The 27,186-nt window shown below is 32.2% G+C and overlaps 1 protein-coding gene and 1 long non-coding RNA gene across 10 annotated transcripts in view; one reads left to right on the forward strand and one right to left on the reverse strand.

Moving 5' to 3' along the window:
- LOC125060121 overlaps nucleotides 1-27,186 on the forward strand; it is a 102,305-nt gene that overhangs the window by 52,631 nt on the left and 22,488 nt on the right. For all 9 annotated transcript variants that reach the window (XM_047664849.1, XM_047664848.1, XM_047664847.1 and 6 more), the window contains one exon: nucleotides 25,602-25,758. In XM_047664849.1, coding sequence (XP_047520805.1) covers nucleotides 25,602-25,758 — 157 coding nt within the window. The remainder of the gene's footprint in view (nucleotides 1-25,601; nucleotides 25,759-27,186) is intronic.
- On the reverse strand, nucleotides 14,849-16,220 carry LOC125060128. The gene is made up of 3 exons (XR_007118799.1): nucleotides 16,122-16,220; nucleotides 15,191-16,021; nucleotides 14,849-15,084 (listed from the first exon to the last, which is right to left on the reverse strand). It is a non-coding gene; the product is annotated as an uncharacterized LOC125060128 (long non-coding RNA).

Consider the following 27,186-nt stretch of genomic DNA (forward strand, 5'->3'; position numbering starts at 1 on the left):
TGGCAACTGGTTCGTTGTGTTGGTGAGCGGCAAGTAGTGTGTTAAAAAGCACCAAGGAATGCATCAAGGGACGGGTGGAATTTCGCATTCTGAAGATGTATAAGAAACATACTTTTAATTTCAAACAATATCCCGTCTATCAGCCGATAAAGCTTAGTACTTTTAATGTCTTGAGTAGTTTCAAACAATAAGCCTACTTAAAGCGAAAAAAGGAAGACACAGTTAAACCTATACATTGTTCATCGTCACAGACTCATCAGCGCATTTGATGCGAACGGCCCTGACATGGCACGTCAGCTCATTCTACAAAGGCAAGCCAATATATACTGTAATATAGCAGCAGAAGGTCTGTAATGCTTTGAAGCGTGATCTTTTGGTCAGATGATCTGAATGTTTTGTTGAAAATGTATAAAACTGTGTCGCTTCATTGCGATATATACGAATGGCAGCGTTCCTAGAATTCAGAGTAAATTGAATTGATTAGCAATGAAGCCCTATACGAGAGACTCTAGTTTATAAAGTGTATATAGAACATATATTCTAATATCTATCTTGTATTCACTATACAATCACTTGTATACATTTTCAAATTCAGTGGAATTCATATGTTGATATCAGAAACTTTATACATACAGGAATCATCTCTTAGGCGACGTCTAAAGACTTTATTAAAGCTAACTAAAAAAAATCAATAATATCTTACGATTTAGATTTTATTGTATGACAAAAAGATCCGTATAAGATGTCCCTAAAGCTTTACAACACGTCTTAAGCGTTGATACGTCTTATGTGGAAAACTCATATTAATTATTTATTTTAAAATCCATTAATAAGTTCAAAAAGCAGTCGTAAGCAAGTTTAACTATAACTAAGAATTCCTCTTCTATTCTATAACACATCATTTGTTTATCGTTGTGTGGTCGACCTTTCATCACGGTTTATTGTAATGGTTTAAATAACGACGCCTGTTAAAACTAACTAAACGAGTACAGCAAGGTCCAGATTATAAAGATTTATGCCCCATAACGTCTGAAGGATCGGATACGTAAACTTCTTAAAAAGTTAAACAAAAGAAAAGCGATGACGCGTCTCTTTTGATTGTGATTAGATAAACGGATCGTGTCCCTGTTTATGGAGACACACACACAAGGAAAATCCTTATATTCTTTCGCACTAAATTCGAAAATCTTTTATGCGTGTTCCATGATTATGGCGATTAAAGTCCTATGTACCACAGGTGGGTTCTGGCTTCAAGCGTCGAGACCAACCTGATCGGACCTGGGCAGCTCTCTTAATTTCACTCCACGTCATTCCAGCTTCTTTGGCCTCTGCAATGATGCTTTGTCGGCAGGTCTGTTTTGGGCGGCCACGTTTCATTTTGGAGGAACGGATCCTCCAAGTGGGAGAGTATCTCCCACCCATAAACATTCTATACATATTTCTACCTCACATTATTTCTATCATAAATATCTAAGGAGCGCTTCACGTATAGATAACTATACAAATTGAATGGAAATCGACGAGTCAAATTGTCAAAACTGACATTATCGTATTGATGAATTATACGAATTCTCATCACAAGTTCGTGTTTCTTAACTCAAATCGGACGCGGCAGGCAAGCTATGGAAGGTTTTTACACTTCATTTTGAAGGTTATTTCTTAGCACGTCGCTCTTTTTTGCGGAGGTGTTGAACCAAAAAACTTTGTAATTACAAAATTTAAAGTAGGAAATTCGTGCCCATCAAAATTTAATGTTTATGCCTAGGGTAGGATTTCCTTCAACGTTGCTACAATTTTGAGTTGCCTTAAAATCTTTTCTTAATTACATCAGTAAAAATTTCCTTATTTTTTGTGAGCCTTAGGCAACATTAAACTTCAAGTTGTTAAGATAAAGAAACACTTTTTCTTGATGATGAATTTTACGTATTTATTTAATTAAATATGATGAACTTTAGGTGAACAGAACGGAAGGTGGAAACTGTATCTAGTTTATGTTAGACCAATTTAAATAAATTAGGTTTTTTGCTATATCAATTTAAATAAGAATACGAATGATTAGATCTCATAAAAGAGTGCTAGCGCTAGCCGCCATTATGGTTGAAATCCAGTCTATCTTAGCGGCTTTGTTCCGAGTAGAATTTTTACCTAACCTAGTAATGTTTGACAACAATTGTCACACTCCTTCGCCCGTAAATCGAGCGTGTTATAAAGAAATTTTCTTGTATTTGCGCTAACAAGGAGTGGTGCAAAATTAGCGGATTGCTCACATAAGTATTTATGGCGACTTTCTTCCATTTGTGTCGCGTATGAAAATAAACTGGCGCCTTGAGGCTTTCTTTTATTGTCGTTTCTATGTTTAACGGTCCGTTTAAGTGACTCACTTATTTGAATATATTTGCTACTTTCTGTTTGAACTGTAAGTACTAAACTTCTAGGCGTAAACGTAAACTAATTGAGCCGTAAGAGACTTTCCTCCAACTTTGATTTGGTTCCTTTTGGAATGGGGTTCAAGTGCACAAGCACTAATTAAATATTTAAGTTGGCGCCTGGTAAACTGGTGACCCCAGAGCTGGTGGTTTCCTCGCAACGAATAAGTATCAATACAGAGAGAAAATTGCTGGTAATAAAAGGTACACTGCGATGGAGACGAAACTTTGATTCTGCTTATCCATTTTTAATATAATTATTATTATTGAGCTACGTTACGAGATTTTACTACGGTATGAGATTTAATGTTATTAATTACAGACAATTATGAAAATTCAAACCTATTTTAATTCGCTAATGAATATTAATATCACAATCCAGTTAAAAGTACCTACTGTAATAATGTAATTATAATGTAATAATATAATATATAAATACAATTAAGTCAGATAAATGAAGATTCTTGATAAAGTATACAACTACAAAGTGTACTAAACCTCTTATTCATTGAAACTTACTTTATCTTAGGGAGCGTTCAAGTATTACGTAACGAATTTTAAGAAGGGGGGGGGTCATTTTTTAAAACGTTACGATGCGGGGCGGGGATTGAATTACACGTTATTGTTAATATTATTTTCGACTTACACCACATAATAGTAACTGAAGAGTCACTGGTGGTCACGAAACGTTTTGCTATACTTGGGTACTGAAAAACGTTACGGCGAGTTACATGGGGGGGGGGGGGGGGGGGTTCCAATAATCTCTAAAAATTGCGTTACGTAATACTTGAACGCTCCCTTATATATATACAAAAGTTATAATTTTTAATTGTCTCTGTCAATGTAGGCTTTGACAAAAACAGATCAGCACTTTAATTAAAAGTGTTATAGATTTAGTTTTTGTGAAGAAGCATGTCAAAGTATAGTGCATATAAAAACTCAACAAAGGCTTCTAGTTAAAATTCCAAAGCGGATAAGATGACAATGTGGGCTTAACAAAAAAGCTTTAGAATATTCAAAAATAATTTATGGTATATCCATACAAAATAGGATCATGCATTCCTTAGGGATTTATCAAATAACTAGTAGACTCGGCCAAGCGTTGCTGTGGCTAAGATTTTTGTTATTTTTGTTTTGTTTGTTATTACATAGTAGTAAACTATTCAAGAGAAAAGGCAGGAGAACACTTTTTTGGTGGTTATGCCATTAAATTGTAGCTTATGTGAAACGTTGGTAATTATTTTGATAAGGATCAATACCTAGGTACGAATAAGGAGCCTTTTCTAGCTCTTTTATTTTAATAAAAAAAATTAATAAAAGGACGCTTATTGTGACGTGACTATAACAGATAGAGACATGCTGTCCTTTGAAACCTTTCATCTTTATAATAGTAGTATAGAAATCCTTAGAAGTTTGTAACATGTTAAATGTTGAGACTTATTCGTATAACAGTTCAGTTAAAATATAAATACTATTTTAGTAAAATAACCATTGTTATTATTATAAGTTTTGTCAATATTTGTTTTTACTTTTTTATTATTCTTTGGATATTTATTTTATATTCTGGTTATAAGTCTGAGATGATTTGTTAGAAAACCAGAGGCGTTACAACCTTTTAGCTTCAATTCTGTGTCTCTTTTTCGAGATCATCATCAGCCCTCACTGCCTGACTCACGCCGTTGACTTTTTGGTCTTGAACATGCCGGTTGCAAGTCTAATGGTGCACAGCCGGGGTTCGCAACCAACGACCGTAAGGATAAGAGTTGCATGTCGAAGCCACTAAGCCAACACAGCCCTATCATTATTAATTCACACATTCTGGCTCACACTTACCGGCTGGCTCTGCGGACCAAAAAGTGTCTTAGCGTCCTAAACGAAAAACTTCGTTCCCTGTCCTATGCCATATACCGCCTATAGCTTTCTGCAGCATGGGTACCTCCACTCTGTCGATCCAGGGTAACCTTAGGTCGACCTACTAAATCATGTATAAGCGGAATTCTTAAAAATACAATTTAAAAAAAGTATTTTATCTTTACGATAAGTAGGTACCTACGCTTATTTGTTACAGAACAAAATAATAATAATTTTATCTTCTCACCATTAATCAAAATAGGCTTTGATCGACTAAATATATCTTCCAAATGATACCTTTAGGGTTTACGATATTGCATTAAAGTACAGTAACAAAAGTAGTATGGATTCCCGGGCACTGCCTCACCCACTGCTTCGGTAAAAAAAGCTGTTTCGGAGGCAGCGCCCGCCTAAAAAAAAAAAAAAAAAAAGTTTGTACTCTAACCCCACTAAACAGGACGTGCGGAGTCGAATGCACTCACTCCTGAACTGATAGCTCTAACCGTTCCAGAGATAGCTTTCACAAAACCTTGCTAATTACTTACTAATCACCAACTTATCAGTTACTATTTCCTGCACGAAATCCCCACTCATTATCTAATTACTTAATGACTCAGTACGAATGCATCGTTATCTACTTTCCTACATTCACTAACCCGATCTATGGCTCTAAAAGAAAAATAGAATAATATAATATAATAAACTATATCTAACCTAACCTAACCTACGGGTCTAAGCAAACAACAATAAATATACCTACATTAACACCATTATCTATAATAAAATTAGATGTAAGGGTTACATATTTAAATAAAACATTTTTATTCCAGGTATTATTCTTTTATTTATATGTCCATTATATTTCTATACAAATTTACTAGCACCGTATCATTGTTCTCTGAGTCACACGTAAAATTTCTAAGGAAGTCTTCTAATCTCATCCCCCTGAACTTGTAATATATGTATACCAAACAGTACTCTCCGCACACCGCCGATAGGTAATCCTGAACCGTAAGGTTATTGTATCTCCACATGCAACAATTCCTCCTTAAAAATCCTTCTATTGCTTCAATAGGTTTACGTCCAAACGAATCAAAGTATTCCCCAACTCTTTCGACGTTTATATGAATAGCCACCCAATGAGACCCCGACTGTGAATCAGGGTCAAGATTGCATATGATAAGTGCTGGCACCTGAGCATACATCGGCAATCGATTTGAAGGATATACGTTGCTCTGGAGGCTGGGATGTATTCTACGAAGACTCATTTGCACTTCTAGTGTGTTCATACTTTAATACGCGTTTACTCCCCTACTCTTTCACTCTTTTACTGACTACATTTATTACTATCAATTCATATTTATACCAATGTATTTAAACACACATAATATGATCTCAACATAAGTAATGAGTCTCTTTGTAAAAAAAGTAATGAAGGTAAATAAAAACCATGTCATATTCGATTACATTATATTTTATTATTCTTAATATCATAATAATTACATAAGTGATTGCTTAACTACTATAATCCACACATACATTTCTGTTCTTATCTATTTCTATAATATTTGAAAACTCTGCGTAAACTACACAGTTAATTGTTTCAGTCAATGCGCTCTCGAATCTTACTTCCATTCTTACACTACCATGGCGTACAAGATTCCAATGCACATTAGAGTTAGCCGACAAGTCAGGTGTTAAATCAAAAGCTAGTAAACAGTATCCATTTGAATATTGTTCCCTCGATATTCCATTACCTTCGTTAAGAAAATGTATACCGGTGCCTGAGTACAGGGTGTGGTATGCGCTAGTAAATACATCGTTTGGAAATGATGGTTGTAACGATTTTGAAGGTATCTGTTGACCATCTATATATAGGCTAAATGAGCAAATACCAAAATTTTCAAAGTTGAAAGGATTTTTAACATAACTACCGTTGAATGCTGTATTATTCACAAAACCTATAATACATCTCTTAGGAACCTGTCCTAAAAATATATTGTCCAGTGTTTTACCCTGCACACCAGCTGGTATGGTCAGGACTTTCACTTCACCTCTTGTAATAGGATATTTAGCCGTAGTAGTGGCAAGAACCTTTTGATGAGCTATTAGTATTGATGGATTAATTTTTGCTCTGCGTATTATTAAAGTTGCATCTGTTATACAGACTTTGTACTTATTATCTGCATTCTGTGACATGAGGTTAAATGTTTCTCTCGATCTAACTAATTTTATAGATAATTCGACCCCGTTCATGAGGAATTTATCTTGATTGAATATATCCCCATGTAAATGCCCAATCATTTCAACATCCTTTCCATCCTTTGAAAGTAGTTGTCTTTTGTAAAAGCCCTTGTTTGCCTCATTAGTTTCATTCATTTTACCAGCTGTATCCTCGTACCACAAACCACATGTCAAATGTGATTGTTTGGCGGATGATGAATAATTTAATAGAGTTTCTATGAAAGCGCGATATGCATAAGTATTATTTGGGGGTGACACAAGTTTTTGGTTTAGGTAAACATCCAATTGGTTAAATAAAGAATGTAACCAATTATTGACTGGTGCCACTACATTAGCTGCATTAACTGCAGAACCGTCTTGATTTTTAATTTGAGCCTTGAGATGGAGTAGTGTATGCGAAAGGTCTATGTAGTCATCTCCTGTACCAGGTACTTGGAATTCGATAGGTCCATCATCACTTAATGAAGAAATTGGTTTGTAATGTATCCAGTGTCCATATTCGATACTTGTTTGTGTGGAAGGAAGAGCAAACAGATCCAATTCAGATTTAACGCACTCACATGAATGATTATGAATAAATGACATTATGATTAGTTTGAAAATATATCCTTGGAAATATTAATATTTTTGTTCCTTGTTTTCTTTGAAGCGCCTTTCACTTTGAGGGGTGAAACTCGAATGAGCTCATTACAATATTTTCGTCTCTTATTAACACCCGATCCAGTCATAAGTTTATCAATTTTGGTATCAACTTTGCGTTTAAGGTTAGAACTAGCCTCTTTCAATCGATTTTTAATGGATTCTTTAATAGGACGACTAGCTACAACATCTGACAAAAGCCCAATACCGCTGTTAAGTGCTTCTTTTCCAATCACCTTAGCACCACTAGTGAGTAAAGGTAGCACACTTCGAAATAACCCCCCAAGAAAACTTCCGATACCATGACCACGTTGATGTAAGGCTCCTTTGTAGATTACATTTATACCAGACCCAGCTTGTTGCGAATAATAATGTTCATAAGGACATATAAAAGTTTCTTGAGGTGTATACATTTTAAAAAGGAAATATAGATTATATTTTTTTAAAATGAAGTTTCACACACGATGTACCGTATTGAAATGGTACCGCATTTCCCGTGGTTGTTCTTATATCTATCTCAATAACATCAAATTCTCTTCTCATTACCGGTAAATAATGTGGTGGTGAAAATATATGCATTTTATTTGAACCATATATGTATTTAGCAGGATCTAAGGGTATAATTCTCAATAGGGGTGTCATGACATCACCAACAATTTGTGGTTCTATAATATCGCAATACACAAATAATTGTGATGGTAACCCCAAATGTAGATTAGCAGGGCGTTTACCGATATTATGATTTACTAAATTGGTATCTGGCTCAAATCCAAGTTGAAAGCTCAAATTAGGTGATAGAGATAGTGAAATTATTGATGGATCCTTTACTGCAACAGAGACAAACTTTGACACGGTGTCCTGACGAAAACTAACTTTCTCTTTCGAATTTAAAGCAATAAGAATATTTTGTATATTATCATAGTTGGTGGCTGGTATATGGTTCTTATACATTAGTGTGGTCTCTTCATTATTGATGGTAGTTTTTTTACTTATGTATATGATATTTTCATGTTCTTGCACGGAGAACATAGTAGAGGGATATTGAAACTCAACTATACCTACCATCCATTCTCCTTCTAATGTAATGGCTTTAGGTAGTTTTGTAGAAAAATTTGATGTCATATTTCCCGGGAAATATTGTGTGGAACTATTGCTGAGTAAAGTTAAATAGAAACTTTCCTTCATTGTAGATTTTTAATATTCGACAGTAAGACCCAAGAATTAAATTTGTTAGGATATCCTTTCCATTTAACTCATACTTCCTTTCTAATACCGCTTTTACGTGATCTGATGATTTTATCAATTTTATATTCGGAAGTGGGGGAAAAAGTTATTTTTTGTAATTCTTTTTCATAAAAAGTTCCTGTTATTGATTCATTTTCTAAGTCGTTTAAAGTGTATACAACCCACGGGGAACGATCTATAATCGAAGTAATGATAAAAATTTCATTACTCCAATTACTTTCATAACCTTTTTGAAAAACATGTTTGTATTTTGTAATTCTTACATAGTCACCAACGTTAAACTTAGGTACTTTGTTTAAACTTGAAATATAAGTCTTTTCATCATAATATAAATTCCGCCAAACTTCCATAATGTTTTCCATTTTAACATCACATGGTCTCATCTTGATACTAGAGTGCACACTGTGATTATAAGAACTAACCAAATCTTGTAAAATATCTATATAGCGATAAGTATTCTTATGTGTAAAATAACGCCACATTTTCATTTTCAATGTTCTCTGAAATCGTTCTACTATACTTGCCTTTATATCTGGATTATTTGTAGTGTAATAATTTATATTTTTACGTTTTAAATAAGTTTGGACATCCTTAGATACAAATTCCGTACCCTTGTCTGATTGAATATGTCTAGGAACAGTTTTAGCTTCATCAAAGATGCTAGTAAAACACGTTTTTATTGTGCATGAATCCTTCTTTTTCATTGCTCTAACATAAGCATACTTACTAAAGGCGTCAATAACACACAAAATATATTTATATCCATCATTATATTCTATGTAAGTTCTTAAATCACTTAAATCAGCTTGCCACAATTCATTAATATTTGATAAAATATATTTATTACGTGGGAATTTTTTTATAACCGGTTTATGTAATGTATATGTTTCTTGAGACTGCAACCATTTTGAAACGTCACTTTTTGAGATTTTTCCATTCATTGCCTTTGTTAACTTATTGACACTGCTGTAACCAGCTGGATGTGAAATATCATAATAGATGCGATGTAACTCTAATACGGGGTCCATTTCTCCCAATCACTTTTGTTTCTCAATTTATTGATGTGTTTAGATTGTGTTGGAGTTGGGGAAACCTCAGTTTGTGATTCTTGAATCAATGTTTTATCTTTACTATTAAGGTCAGATATATATTTGATTCTTTTCAGATTACCAATGTATGTTAGCGGTGTATTTATATCATTTAAAAACTTGGCGAATATTTCCCAACCGATTGGATCAGATCTCTTCGAGGGTCGTAAGATGTCATTCACTAAATCTATAATATTACTCCCTGGTATTTCTTGTCCACTAATGAAAACTGTTCCATTTTTATTCCATTGCAATTGATCTGTTTTATTTACTATTGTATCCATCAATAATTCACCCCTCCTCATATAAGTTTTAGGAATTAATTTTAATATTTCTTTTGGTTGTAACCCATATGCGATGTCTTCACCCGTTGGGAGTTGTTTAACATTTAGCATTTTTTCATTTTCACTAGTAGTTATATTATTGATGTTCCGGTTTTCATTAGTATTATCATTTATTACCTTTTCAGTTATTGTTATTTCTTGAGGTTGACGTTCTTCCATGGAGTAATGTAAGTATCTTTGTAAAATTTGTAGATAAAGCGCCCATTTTTCGCGATCATCCAATTTACTTGATATAATTTTTTCCATTTCTAAATCCAATCTACTTTGCGGTGTTGCTTTATTTTCATTCTGATGTTTAAGTTTATCAATAAAGTCTTGCTCAACAAGAAGCATTTTTTTTGTGTTCATTGTGATTTATTAAAACAACTTACAAGGGTACTTAGAATTGTACCCAAAATTATGGGAAGAAAGGACCCTCCTTTTTGTATTAATATATTTTTCCTGTATTCAAAACTTTTTCCTTTACTGATCAGATTACGTAAGAGATTTTTAATTTTTTTTAATTTTGTTTTTGTATTCTCTTTTAAAGGTACTTTTCCTTGTAAAACATTGTGAATACATTCACATATACAGTTAATTTCTTGATTATTACAAGACTTCAGTAATATCCTACGATGTTTGGGTTTTAATTTATGTAAAGCTGATAACAATTCCTTATGCGTTGTTATTCGTTGATACATGGTTCATTACTGACTTAGAGTGGCTGATTACAAAGATACTTATACCTTTTCATAGGAACATATATTGTACAAAAATTACTAGATTCAAATATTTTAGATTTTATGCGGCGAGCATCATCAGTGTTTTGTTTCAAATCAATCATTAAATAACCATGAGCTTCTTTAGTAGCATCGGTATATGAATCTTCAATAAACTTCGTGTCTTCCGGTGAAACTTGTCTAGCTAGAAATCGTATTTGAGTTTTGTCACGGGGATTTTTAAAATAAATAATATAACTTGAATTAAGTGAAATGTCGCGCTGTCCTCTTCCTTGATGAAATAAGTTTTGGGTTATGTAAAAAACACTCAAATTTCTATGGTGACTACCTTTTGTAAATATATCAACAACTCGACCATCAGATTCCCTCATTAAGTCATCTATTATAATCAAATGTGGATTTTTACCATCAAACATATGCAATTCCGGTAGTCCTTGGTGGTAATTTACTCCAGGTATATTATATAGCGGCTGCATTTCATCATAACACCATGTGATTTCTAAAAAAATCTCATTACATATACTACTTTTATGCTTAATGAAATTTGCAACAAAGTTAGATTTTCCACATCCACTAGGTCCTGCTACGATGGCAGCAAAGGGATGAATAAAATGAATCATTATTTTTTGACTTCTGTCTTCTTCAGGGAAAGGAATAAAACTAAGTTGATATTTTAAAAACAATTTATTTATATGAAATATACAAAAAATTTAAGTGTTATATCACAATATTAATGTACAGTACACGTTTATACATTATACATGTACAAAACAAATTTATTTTACATAAAAATTTACAATTTGTTATATTTACAATACTTAATTACATACTATTGATTTGGTAATGACCTATAGGTAACGTATCGATTTTGTTTGGTAAAATGTACCGCTTTGTGTCATTAAAAGATAAACACACCTTATTTATTTCCTGTGTAAAAATTGTATGTTTTAATGATCTAAACCGATACATTTTACAATGCTGTACGTTTTTATTAAACAAACATGACTTATAATTATCCAACGTTAATTTTTTAGTGACACATTTGTTAACACCCTTCGCCTTAGTAATAATTTTATCATCTACCTGTAATGCATACATTTTTGATCGCAAACCCACAAATTCTGTAAAGATTTTACCACAATTTTCATCTTTGAAATAACCTAATTTTTTCTTATTTACTTGAGGAAAATTAAAAACATTGTTTGGATTATAATCTGATGTATCGAAATGTGTACAAATGTCTGGCTTTATATCATTATAAAAGTTACTAGTAAATATTTGATAAATGAGACTGTCAGTATCTGTATACAGTAGTTTCAGATTTGAAGTAAATTTCTCTTTCATGTAATTATAGTGGAAATCATACATCAGCGTTTTAGATATATCTAATATACAAAATCCGAGATAAATAGGTTTATTATAAATTAATTTCATTTTGTTTAATTGAATTGCAACAAGACTATCAGAAAATATTGAAACACTGTGAAAATGTGGTTGAGCAATTAGATCCCCAGCCCCCAATACTTTGCCCCTATTTTCCCAGTGGGTTAACAGTTTAACGTTAACTCGTTTCTCAATATTTTCCATAGTCTTACCAAAAACTGCGTTGTTCATGAGTTTATAGAAATCTTTCTCAAAATCAGAATTAGCTCGAGTTCTTAATTGTGTATTAAGGTCTATATAGTTCTTTAACCATGGACTCTGCTTAAATTTTAATATTCTATAAACTTTTAATAATTTTAAACCCATTTTCAAACATTGAATTAAATTTCGATAATGAATAATATATTTGGATTTATTTTTTAAGTTTGGAATCAATCTAATTTCCTTAGCGTCCCCAACTGGTATATTTTCTGGACAAAGAGGTAAATCTGAATGTTTATCATGTAAATCCACCGGATACTCCAGATCTACCTCTAAGATAAAACCTATATCTGATGAACAACTAACATTAAAATCCGTATCAGCACTAACCCACTCAAAACCACCTGTAGGTAGATATTGTGACATTGCCCAACCATATAGATTATTGGCATCGAAATACATTAAGAATGACTCTTTATCTTTCGCATTATAGTCAGACATGTAAACATTATTTGCTTTTGCATAGCGAGTGCTACATTGCGAAACACCACCACGAATTCCTGATTTAATAAAAGCAATCATATCTATATCAGAAAGTAATTCAATCTCTGTTTTAGTATGTTTTAACATAGCATCCCAACTTAATCCAGGTGCTGTATAGTAATGAGCCGGGTCTAAATCGTACGTTTTAATGCAAACACGCCTAAAATTTTCAAAAATATCTGCTAACAATAAAACATCAGTTTTTAAATAAAGATTTGAATAATCCAACATATTTTTACAATTGAAATGATTCCAAACATCTTTAGCATGGTTGTAATCTTCATTAGAAATAATGGAATCTGTGAGACTACTGTAAAAGTGTGGAAGATCTGGAAGTTGATTGTAGTTTAATGTATCAAAATCTTTAATAAATTCATATGGAAATACACCTTTTTTAGTCAGCCGTTTAAAGTCTTCTGAATTGGGAAAGCATTTTGATAATTCATTAAAATTATTTTTTGTTAAATTTTTTGCTAAAGTATCTAAGTTACTGGGTAAAAATTTTAGGGAATCCACAAAACGTAAAGTTACATTACTGTTATTGATTTTAAGAACCTTTGAAAATGATATGTATTTTTCTTTGTTTTGTGGGAGAACTTCTACCTGACCTTCATCAAAGTTTAAGGCATGTACGATAAAATGTGCATCATAATGGCTTAAATTGTGCAAGAAGACTGGTATAGTGTAAGGGACTCTAAATTTTTCTGAACAAACTTTATGTATGACCCCAACAAATTCCCCAGTAAACCAATCGTGGTAAATCATTGAATTCCCACACAAAATTTTATTACAAATATAACAATGAATAGATTTGCTAACTATATCTTGCTGAATTGGTGATATTTTATTAGCAACTTTTTGGAAACCAATTTTTTTAACAATTGTTGTCAAATTATCTTTCAGGGTTTCCATAAATTTTAAAGCACAGTTTTCACCAGTATATGTTACATATTTAGACAATTTATCATCGTATGAGCATTTAATGTAGTACCCAAAACTATACACATTATGTTTTTGTACATTTATTGTATGTGATTTTGAAGGATCGTTTGAACATGATGCTAAGGGACTTAAAAAAGCCTCAAAATCCGCATATATAACAAAAGGTAACATCAATTTACGTTGAAATTTATCAAAACTTAATTTATTTTCAGATACAATATCGCCCCACCAATTTTTTTTATTTTTATCTACGCTTGGTATTTGTGTACATATATGTCTGCAATCATTTTTTTGATGGTTATTTAAACGTTCAGATGTTGAAAAATATTGTAAACAAAAGTCACATAGATATATAGCTTCCTTGGATTTCGAAACTTGACTACTTATTAATCGTGACATATTTTTTATATAACAATAATGACCGATTTTACCCTGTGTCAAATATAGTAAATTTATATGAGTCTGCATTTTATTCTTTGTAAAATACAATGGCCCAACAATACAATGCTTTTTTCTTTGTTCATTATATTCTAACCCAAAAACATTAATGCTTACATTATTAAGACTTTCAATTTTGTGTATATCCTTTAATTTGACTGGAAATTTAATATTACCGAACTTTAATTTATGACTGTATTTGGTGTATGATGATACTCTATCCGAATTTTTATGAATTGGAAATAAAGCAGATAACAGTGCCCACTTAAAACAGGCGTCATCAGTGTTTTTAACATTTATCACAGCTTTTTTTATTTTTATATCATGTGGTAACTCAATAAAGGATTTTCCTCTTAAAGGGTTAAATTGATTTAAATTCATATCCAAATGTAAATTTTTTTTCAGACTCCACCCACTATCCTTTCTCTCGAATGAATTTATATAGTTTATTAGAGATTTTGTGAGAGTTGTATAAAATATATTTAAATCATCACCAATACAAACAATAAAATTCATTGATTGGAAATCAAAAGTGTTGTTAATGTTTTTTGTCTCCTGAACAAAGTCACCATATAAAATGAAATTTATTTTTAAAATTGTATGATCTTCTATAGATTTATTTATTATTGTAAATATTGTATCTTTGACAGATGCAAGAAATAACTCTGGTGTCTCAAACTGTAAATCATTTTGATTTTCTGAAGTTACTCTATAGGTTATTATTCTATTACCGAACGCAGTCTCAATTATCTTAACATTGGGTTTTACTGAATGTTGTTTTTTATTTACATTATTTTTATGTGCATTGCTCCTTAGATGATTAGCGAAATATTTTTTGGAAACATTTCTATTACAAATACAGCAAAATTTCATGTTAAAATTATTACCTTCATTCGATGTTGATTGCTCTTGTGAAGACCGTGAAAGATCCATGTTCGATCCAGATTTTATTCTTTTGATGTCAGCAGAGTTAATATCAACAGCTGCTTTCCTTTTAGTTCCACGACCCATTTGATCAACCCTGTCGAATAAAATTTTATTATATTTAACTGTTAGAAATGCGAATAGAGAAATAAAAATAAAAAAATTAAATATATATAGAAAATATGATTATTAAATATACTCACAGTTTCCCATCGAATTCATCACATAGCACCATCATTCTTTGATCATAAAATGGGTGATTTAAATCATTTCTTTCTATTTCCTCACAAACGTTGAAAAGTTCAATTGTATCAATGGATAAGCTTTCAAATTCATGATCCATTTCATCAAAAAAAACACTAACACATTCTTGAGACATTGTATATATGTATTCGTTTCACAACTGTTTTTTGTCTCACACTTTTAACCTTAATGCGCAAAGGTCTTCAACAAAAAGCACAATGATTGACTTTGTACAATGCAACATAGTATTTATACTAGTGGAAAACTGAAACATTACTTAATTATATAAACATATGGTATTAAAATCTGAAGCATGAAGAAACTAAATGAAACTAATTTTTAAAACTGTAACGTTTTACACTATCTTCCTCGGATATCCCCTTTGTTATGTTGTATACAATATCCTTTATCTGAACATCAATGTTGGAATCGTTTTTCATATAATATTTAACACGAATATCTGCATTTTTCCAATGTTGTGCCACTGGGATTTCTTTCAACTTTTTTAAACTATATAATTCCATTTTCACAAGTATGTCAGCGTCCATTCCATCATCTTTATCAGTCGATATATATGAAATGCTTCCCTCCTTCCCTGCACGGCCAACACTTGAAGAAAGTTTAGTTTTTTTCTTCTTCCGGTCAGGTTCTTGAAGAAAAAAGTCATCTAAACGATTGGTCTTCTTATTTTTATTTTCTGTTATGTTTAAAACCTCTTCTTCATCATCAGATAAATTATAATAATTATATGGTCTGAAACATTTATCCACATCTTTCAGGTTGTATGAAGACTGAAATATAACATAAACAAATCAAAATGCGTTTCAAAAAATAAATAGGAATTATTAAAGAATTTACTGAAACCAAATTTATAAAATTTAAATAACTTACCTCCATTGTTGTTTATTATTTCAAACTTTCAACCACTTCACTTTTGCCGAACTTAGAGCACAATACTAAATCTTTCTACAAGTATCGGGTTATATAGACTGGTAATGGATATCATTATCTAGTTACGATATTCAACTCGACTGCATGTTTAAACAAGTATCCATACCTATCAGTAAAATGTGGATAAGAAATACAAAGGGCACTCTAAATACCCTTTGCAATCTTAATAGTCATTGCATTTTTAAAATATTTTTGAAATAGATAATAACAGAAATGTGTGTATCTAGTAGTTTAGCAACCATATATACGTATAATTATTATAATATTAAGAACAATAAAATATATTTACGAATATGAAAATATAAACGAATAACCTTATCAGGTTTTTATTAACCTTCATTACTTTTGAAGTATATTTTAGGACAGGTTCCTAAGAGATGTATTATAGGTTTTGTGAATAATACAGCATTCAACGGTAGTTATGTTAAAAATCCTTTCAACTTTGAAAATTTTGGTATTTGCTCATTTAGCCTATATATAGATGGTCAACAGATACCTTCAAAATCGTTACAACCATCATTTCCAAACGATGTATTTACTAGCGCATACCACACCCTGTACTCAGGCACCGGTATACATTTTCTTAACGAAGGTAATGGAATATCGAGGGAACAATATTCAAATGGATACTGTTTACTAGCTTTTGATTTAACACCTGACTTGTCGGCTAACTCTAATGTGCATTGGAATCTTGTACGCCATGGTAGTGTAAGAATGGAAGTAAGATTCGAGAGCGCATTGACTGAAACAATTAACTGTGTAGTTTACGCAGAGTTTTCAAATATTATAGAAATAGATAAGAACAGAAATGTATGTGTGGATTATAGTAGTTAAGCAATCACTTATGTAATTATTATGATATTAAGAATAATAAAATATAATGTAATCGAATATGACATGGTTTTTATTTACCTTCATTACTTTTTTTACAAAGAGACTCATTACTTATGTTGAGATCATATTATGTGTGTTTAAATACATTGGTATAAATATGAATTGATAGTAATAAATGTAGTCAGTAAAAGAGTGAAAGAGTAGGGGAGTAAACGCGTATTAAAGTATGAACACACTAGAAGTGCAAATGAGTCTTCGTAGAATACATCCCAGCCTCCAGAGCAACGTATATCCTTCAAATCGATTGCCGATGTATGCTCAGGTGCCAGCACTTATCATATGCAATCTTGACCCTGATTCACAGTCGGGGTCTCATTGGGTGGCTATTCATATAAACGTCGAAAGAGTTGGGGAATACTTTGATTCGTTTGGACGTAAACCTATTGAAGCAATAGAAGGATTTTTAAGGAGGAATTGTTGCATGTGGAGATACAATAACCTTACGGTTCAGGATTACCTATCGGCGGTGTGCGGAGAGTACTGTTTGGTATACATATATTACAAGTTCAGGGGGATGAGATTAGAAGACTTCCTTAGAAATTTTACGTGTGACTCAGAGAACAATGATACGGTGCTAGTAAATTTGTATAGAAATATAATGGACATATAAATAAAAGAATAATACCTGGAATAAAAATGTTTTATTTAAATATGTAACCCTTACATCTAATTTTATTATAGATAATGGTGTTAATGTAGGTATATTTATTGTTGTTTGCTTAGACCCGTAGGTTAGGTTAGGTTAGATATAGTTTATTATATTATATTATTCTATTTTTCTTTTAGAGCCATAGATCGGGTTAGTGAATGTAGGAAAGTAGATAACGATGCATTCGTACTGAGTCATTAAGTAATTAGATAATGAGTGGGGATTTCGTGCAGGAAATAGTAACTGATAAGTTGGTGATTAGTAAGTAATTAGCAAGGTTTTGTGAAAGCTATCTCTGGAACGGTTAGAGCTATCAGTTCAGGAGTGAGTGCATTCGACTCCGCACGTCCTGTTTAGTGGGGTTAGAGTACAAACTTTTTTTTTTTTTTTTTTTTTTTTTTTTTTTAGGCGGGCGCTGCCTCCGAAACAGCTTTTTTTACCGAAGCAGTGGGTGAGGCAGTGCCCGGGAATCCATACTACTAACAAATCTTTGTCATTATATTTTTTACACAACTTTCGCATTTCACCGGTTTCAGTTTTCCCCTTTTTAATTAACATAATGTACTGAGTCATATATTTAAAAATCCTTATAGGTAAGTATAATTCAGTGTCGTGGCACGATTTATGATAATTTAAGTAACACCAGTCACTGTCAAAAGCGTACTATAAAATTAGTTTAAACGTTGTCAGACTGGGAAAAACGTGTAATACTATTGAATAGTTATTTAACATTCATAGTATATTATTATTATATATATATATAATATATATATATATATATCTGTGCCCTGCAGTTCCAAACGCATTAATTCGATCATAGCACCGATGATCACTAAAGCTTTTCTCGGTAAATAGACTTTTTCAGTCCTCTGTTTATCAGAGATAACGTAGGGTTCTAATGGTGAAATAATTTTTCAAATCAGTCAATTTTTAAAGCCATTTAACTACAGTACTCACGTCTCTTTCTAACAAATTGTATTTACGATGCGATGAAAAGAGACAACAATTCTGAAGTTGAAATAGAAGCTTAAGAGAATTAGGGGGTCCCACTGATAGTCAAAAACTATTTCCTGTTGAAGAAGTCAACCTATAGTTATTAAAATTACAATTCTAGCTTGGTCACGGTAGTCAGTAAAATAGCACAAAAAATATAATTTCACGGTGGAAGCGTTTATCTGCCTTAAGCAGAATAATTATTTTTTTGCCGGGAATCGAACCTCCTACCTAACATAAGTCTTTACAACGCAGCAATAGCTTAAAAGCTACCTATTTCTCGCCAGTATGCCCTTTATAAAGGTCGCAAGTGTCCGTGAAATCTTGAACCTGCAGAATTTATCAAGTGAAGGTAACTGATTAAGTATGAAGAATAATTATTCGACCGGAAATATGACCATGCACAGTACTTCCGCATATAAGTGCATTTTACGAGATATATATAATTTTTAAGATTAATTTTTCAATTAAGAGTAATTATTCAATAGCACTAATTTTTCAAATACTTTTGATTTATTTATTCGTTTATTAAAACCTAAACATTATAAATTACAATTTTCTTAACCTACATAGTAGTTATAAAAATAATTAAGAAACAGAAAAAATATACAAATTTAAAAAGTTGATTTATTTAAATTTGTTTATTAATTATATATAATATGTAAGGACCTTTTAACTACACGCAACTCTCCGAAGTTATAATATTCGAGCCAATGGCCGGTACCATGAAACATTAAAAACGATACACTCTGTCGCAAAAAATATCGTGGTACAAGGCAGCGACCTCCATCCGGCACTCATGGCCAAATTAGCTTGATATCTCACGGGCAATCCATTGTTCGTGGAACGTTGCAAAAACTGTCTGCAATTTTACTAAGAGGCTATTTCATTAAATTTATTCACCTGAATTTCACATTGTCTATAAATCTTGCCGTCTTCTGTCCTAGAGTCTCTGTTGTACATATGTATACTGTTCTGAACGATTTGATACACAGTTCTAGTCACAGAAGCTAATAACATCATCACATATGCAATGGAAATATTGCGTACAGAAATAATAATATGTAATTGAGCCTCACTTATTCCTTGAAACCACATCCATGTTTACAAAAGATGACCTCTTATACAGTATAGGCCTTCTCCAACTAGCTCCATCTCTCTCTATCTTGTGTATTTTTCTCCCAATCTTCTCCAACTTCTTTAAGCTAGTTAGCTCACCGTGTAAGAGGGTGACCTCTCTTTCCCTAGTGGCCTTTTCCACCTTGTTGTGCACCAAAAAAAAACTGATATGTCTACAGAAATATTGAAGTAAAATACCATAGATATCTCTTAATAGAAAACGTTAAAACTGTCTATTAAACGTTCCATGCGGCAATTAGTAGACATATTTATTTCACTCTAACATTTATATATAAAGAGGGTTATCAACCATGACGGCGTTGTTTCAGAATTCTTACTACACTATCAATGTCAAAATCCGATACATTTTCGACGTTTCTGAATCTCATCCCATATGTCAAATTTAATACGTTTACTCAAAATCTTAGGGTTAGACTTCGAAAGACATGTGACGCGAGTTTATAAGAAAAGAGCGTACCAATTCTTAAAAGGCCGGCAATGCACTCGCGAGCCCTCTGGCATTGAGTGTCTTAATATCAAGTGTCCGTCCTGTCGTGCCTGCCCGTTCTATGTTCTATACAAAAAAGTTTGATATTAAACTTATCAAAATTAACAATGGCGTATTTAACCGGACACAGTAGACGAAGCATGTCGGAACGTCAGGCTTAAAAAATCAAACAATGGCGAAATGCCAACAATTTTCCTAAATTCTGATCTGTCCTCATTCGGTAAAATGGAATAATGTACATCGTGGATGCGTGTTGAAGATTATGTGAACAGTGTAGGTGATAATGTGAAAATAAATAATTTTATAGATGTCTCCTAACATGGTTATAATTACACAGAAAGTAAAAGTTTATTCACGCAGCATTACGTCATATAGTATATGTTTTTCTATCTAAAAAATGTTTTAAAATACATATACGAATGGTATTGTCTTAGTTTATCATTTAGTTTTAATTATCTTTAAAAAAGCTGAAATGACAATACGATACCTGATCATTAAATGCACATAAAGACTTAAGATCAAACGAGAATACCCAAAGTGCTAAAACAACTGAAGTATTCATTTGATTACTAGATGGTGGCGCTATCGTCACCCCAGTAGTAACTTTTTGATAAAAAATCTGAATCGGTCTACGGGTATCATAGTCAAGACTGAGGCTACGTATGATTCCAAATCAAAACCTTGGCCATACGTAAAAAACCATAAACAAATAAACTCTTTATATATACAGTATTTACGAGTACATTGGAATAATAATTAAAAATTGATAAATAGAAAAAAAAAAGTTTGGTCCCTGTGGCACTGTACCTGTAATGCTGGCAGCATTTCCACGCTGTATTCCGATACTTATTCGTTGAGCGATGAAAGCACCAGCTCTGGGGTCGCCAACTTGAATCTTTTATTAGCGCTTGTGTACTTGAACCCCACGGCCCATGAGTATCTACTCCAAATGATAGAGAAAATACAAATCAATGTTGTAGGAAAGCAAAAGATAGCAGAGCGTGATTAAATAAATTAATAAAATTATAAATATAATAAGTTTTGAAGACAATAAATCTACTATATATATATATATATATATACTAGCCGTTTCGCGCCCGCTTCGCTGTGCGAATTAAAATAGGAAATAAATAAAAAATTATTATTATTTTTTCATATTTTTATCATTCTTCTTTTTAACTTCCCGCTATAAAATTGAAAATTTTCGAAAATCGAGTTTTTAACAGATGTTGACGTTTTGAGGTTCTAGGAAGCCTCTTTTGTTTTTATTAGCGGGAAAAAATTTCATAAAAGTAAAACAGAAATAAAAAAATGAAGGAACGTTGGAATAAATAGCCATAAACCATCTAGGAAAAATTTCGCATCGAATGGTGGTAGTTTCATGTCGATACGATCAGTGGTTTAAGCGTGAAAGAGCCTCAAACGAACACCATTTTCTTTTTATATATATAGATATACTTTATGCATTAGATGACAGCAATCTCAATTGCTTTCCGTTTAAATAATCCTTGACACGAACGGACATATTTGCATCATGCTATACACAACTATAATTACTAATTAACTACCTCAATTATATTTTAGAATTGAGGACACATGACTTACTCAATATTATAATTGTTCTAATCTGTTGTAAACTGTGCAATTGTGGTATTTTCACGTTCATTTAAATATGTGTAGTATATGTAGTACTTGAAATTAATACGTATTTTCAATTGCTGTTATTTATCAATATCACATTTTTTTAATTGACAAAATACTCGTTAACGAATTTAGCCTCAGCCTTTTTTGTCATAAAATAAGTCAGTAAAAAGGTATTTATTCGTTTAAAAAAACGGTTTGTATTGGATACTTTACTATATTTCTCTCGTCTCATTTATTCTTAGGTATTTGTGTGTCCTTTTTTGGCAAAGGCCTCCTCTTCTGTCTGCACTTTGGCACTATCTGACATGTACCACTCGCTGTTTCCTAAATCCAGACCAGATCCACCTTCTAAATTGTCTTCCTCTTTTCCGTTTATTGTACCTTAGGCGCCAGTTTAATACTTCGTTGCTCCACTTTTCTATTCCTTCTACCATGTGAGCTACTGAGGATGGGCGCTGTCAGATCACGTATCGTGACTTGTTTGTTCACTATTTTTAATTAGTATGCAATCTAGCAATCTGCGTTATAAAATTGCAAGGCAACAACTGAAAAGTAAATACATAATATCATATTACTTCGAATAGTTTAAAAGAATTTTCGTTCTATATATTATGACAATATACTGCCACCTTAAATGATGTGCTTAAAGTAAATAAAATGCGATTATTACCTTAAACGCTGTAATGCGCATGAACTTAATGTTAGGTATCTACCCACCGACTGCATGGAATGCGATGCAACGAGTCACCGTTTATACCACAGCTCTGATTATAAACTACATATGTTTCCTTTTCAAAGGCCATTTCAATAAACATCCGTAGGAACATAGGACATGTTTCACGAAGATATAAGACAGTATATCTAATGTTTTAGGCAAGCGATTTATAGACATGTCGATAATGCATAACTCCTGTTAATTCTGTGATCCTAGTACTTCTTGATATCTTACGTAAAATTTTATTTATATATTATTATATTCATAGCGATCGAACATATAGTAAGAAAATATTACAAGTTACAGGATATTAAATGTCTCCACAGTAAACCATTTATTGAAAACACTCGTCGTGAAGCGGTAACGGATATATTACAACCAGTTTAAAATTATCATAGGGTCTCAGCCAAAAACGGGTTCAAGTGGGAAACCGTATTTTCTTCAGGGTTAAAGAAGGGTTTTTAAGGAACCAAATTAGTTATCATGTTGGGAATCGTGTTACGTTCACGGTATCAGATATTCATAATACTTCTCGAACATTCTGTCCTTGTATCTCGAATTTTGAACACTTCCCTTGACCGCCACCTTCTTTTGACATTGATATCCAATTAGGTTTAACGCCAACGCAACTAACTAGCTTAACAACTGCCAATAACGTGATTTGCAAGGCGCCTGAGTGTAAAACTGCCACGACAATGTTTTACATAAGTACATTGAACTAAGGAGACAACCTAATATAAAAATTTATGATTCTCAACTTCGCAGACGGAAAGCTACTGGTGTCTACTTTTTGTAATTTATTATGTTACAAACAGATTTGAACTATTTTCATTTGTCGTTATGTACTATTTTCGTAATCAAGCTTGTAATTAAAATAAGTTGATTTTTAATTACAAATTTATTTGGATGAATTTTTTGTATCTGTTAATTAGAGTTATTCGTCTATGGTAATATTTTGGTACAATATTTGGTACAATTATTTTACTAATCAGACAGAATACCTGTATATCATTTATTATTTTATTTATAATAATAAAATAACCTCCTAGGTGGAAGCGTTCTATATTAAAACGCATTGATAATTAGTTTAGTGAAGTCAAATTAATTAAAAAAAGCAATTATCTTATAATAGATGGATACTGAATTAAAGTAATGTCTGTTCAAAGAACTTCTGTAACATTAACATTTGGCAATTGACATCTGTTAAAACCATCATGTGGTCTGTGATATTGACGGCCTTTATTGGACTGCCTAAGGAATTAGGAAATGATTCATCGTACTGGGCCAGTTTGAATTAACTAATAAAAACAATGGAGGGGCTTTAGTGAGTCAGAATTACGTCACTAGTTTCCTAACTTGTCGAACTGTCCGCTTATTGTAGGTATATTGACCTATGCTATATATTTAAACAAATTTCAGGCTGTTAGCATATTATTGCTAAATGGCCATTGTTGAATGAAGAATCGCTAATGTTCCATGATTTTATCGTATCTTGACATTCCTTTTCAGTATAGAATACATATGAATACATGTATATTGTATTCTACAATAGTATGCAATAAAATAGTTAAAGATTAGTATTATAAAGTAAGAATAAAAAATAGAATACACACAAAATTGTTAATCGCGGTTCATGTTAATTTTTTATAATCAATTTTAAGTTAGGTTCGCGAAGTGTCAGATCGGGTTAACTCAAACTCAAAATAACTATTCCTATAAGTAACCAAGTATACTTATGAACGTCAACAGAAAAGATGTTAAATTGATTCTTAATTTACATTTAGTACCAGTTCGCTAAATTATTTGTAATTTAAGCTATTTTATTATACAGTGTTTTAAGCTGTGTATTTGTGACATTCAATGTGTGTTACTCGTCTATTTTTATTACTACAGGTAGTGATCATATTGTAAGCATTTAACATGATTCAAATTATCCATTGTGTAAACATGTTTGTGTTCCATTTTCCTGCTCTGTGGATGAGCCAGGTTTCCTTATAGAGGTGGCAGCCAACTGGTCCACCCACGTCCCGTTTTCTAAAGGGACACTAGCCTTATACGACACAATAATTCTTAGTTTTACATTTATAAAGTTTTGCTTCTTCATTTGCAACTCTTAAACTGGAAATCTCGAGTTGAAAATTACATATATTATTCAATGTCTTATTATCGTGTTAAGCGAATAAATAAATATGAAAAAGATATATATTCGTAAAGCAAAGAATCAAGCAGTCTCATAAGAATGGGGATTTATTATTATAAAATAATTTATATAATATCAATTATTTACTTTTTTTATAGCAAGAACGCACCAAATGTAGTTTGTGTTTGATATAAAAATGAGACAAAACCTCAAAACGCTTAGTTGTGTTGTTAAATAAATTTTAACCCCTATACTATATCACAAGCACAACGTATTAGTATGTCATTTAAATATTACACATACAAACACAACAAAATTACAATTGTTTTAACGCTAACATTTAGAACAAAATTCAAGGAAACTAATCCAAGCAACGAACTCCATTTGTACCAATGTTAAAAGCGACCATAATAACTAATAACGGACTACTAAAGTAGCAACAGATAAGGAAAACAGCTGAAATTACTATTGCTATACGAGCCGAAATTAATATATAAAAATAATTTTGCTTTTTGCTTACTCCTATTTACAGAACAGCTATTTTTAATGCTTACTTTAGTACTATACAAAGCTACTTTAGAACTCGAAAGCTATTTTGTTTGCTTCACATGCGCCTTCACAAGGTATATACATATATATATCATACAAGAAGCTTACAAAATCTCAAACCAAAGCTGTATGATGTTGCTCTTAAAGCTCTGTATATCAATGGCTAGGCTAATCATTGTTGTTCTAAAAGTGCCGTTCCGATGTTTCAGGGCCACCGCCGCGGTTGGGGCTGAAGGCGAGCAGCCCCGGCGTAGCAGACGAAGACTGCAATAGCAACCCCAGCCTCGCCGGCAGTCAGCACTCCACACACGATGACCTCGACGCGCACTGCGATAACTCTGGATATCTGTGGTTTCTCGACTACAAGTACGTATTATCTGTAGTATTTAAAGATTATAGTAGTGTGATAATAGTACAAAGCTCTTGTGTTTTTGTTGAACTTTTACGTAGTATGGTCATCAATCTACCAAATTATATAGTAAACAATATTAATTGTTTATGTTATGGAATTAGTTTTATAAAGTAACAAAAGATCATAGCTGTTAAATATAGATTGGTTAATCCTGAAATTCGGAATTCGATACCGTTAAAGATAAGAAATTAAGGTTGAATTGAACCGAACATATAAACTAGTTCGTAATAGCATCTAGAATCAGTCTGAAATTAAAGAGTTAAAAGCATAAGCACACGAGTTTAGTAACTTTTTTTAGTGATTTTCTGTTCGTCATTCTATGATTTTTGTTTTGTATGAAGATCTTGGTATTCGTTTTGCCGGGCAGCTATTATTTTGTCTATACAATATACATACTGAAGTTAACAACTTTAAATATAATCTTTAATGGCTATATACGCCATTTTTTTTTGACATTATTGTGAAACGTCGTAATGCCAATAATACGGATAAAATCCTTTAAAGAAATTGTATTTAAAATTCTTAGTACTCGCGAAAACCATAGATACTGAGACCTATTTATCTATTCCGTCCGACTATTAAACAACTAAGCACAGAATTTAGAAAGTGTGGGCGTTTCTAGGTGTCAAGTAATTGTTTACTTAGAGGTGTGAATAATGAAACATAACAATGGGCTTAAAATTTTAGTACACTTATATTTATTTAGCACACTTAATTTCTGCTTATTTTGCGTAAGTTTTTATATACATTTACATCGTTAACGATAATAAAATTATAAATTATCAAGAACAATCAAGTAGTGGAGTTTCAGGGAATATATGTTTGGGCTTCAGATTTCTGTATCCCTTTCGTTTTGTTTTTTTCAATTGTTTTTTTTCTAATAAGGAAGTGTCTATCCTTCTGTACCAGAAACATGCCGACTTTTTTGGGTATAAGGCATGCCGATTTCTTCACGATGTTTTCCATCACGAAGTGGGTGTTAAATGTGCACTTTTAGCTGTGCAATAGACCTTAAGCCTGGGTTCGAACCTAACTCAGGACGTAGGAGGGCGCACGCTGAAGCCACTAGGCCAAACTGATCGAACGTATTTTAGAAAAGATTCAAAACAGTCTGATCACTGTTTTAGTTAAAATACTGATCTGGTTAGTTGTGCCAGGCAAAAGCTTTTTTTCGCTTAGTTCCCTGATCGGGAATCAAACCTTTACTCTACAAGAACGTAGAATCTTTAAGAAGATTTACCTATACTATAACTAAATTGGTAGTGAAGTCAAAAAAGTCGGAACAAAACGATAACAATGATACAAAACTGGACAGTATACTTAACTGCTTAGAAGCTTTCCATAAAAGAATATGTATTTTAGAACAAAATAATATAAGCAAT

The sequence above is a fragment of the Pieris napi genome, chromosome 21 (assembly GCF_905475465.1).
Source record: "Pieris napi chromosome 21, ilPieNapi1.2, whole genome shotgun sequence".
In the NCBI taxonomy this organism is placed as follows: domain Eukaryota; kingdom Metazoa; phylum Arthropoda; class Insecta; order Lepidoptera; family Pieridae; genus Pieris; species Pieris napi.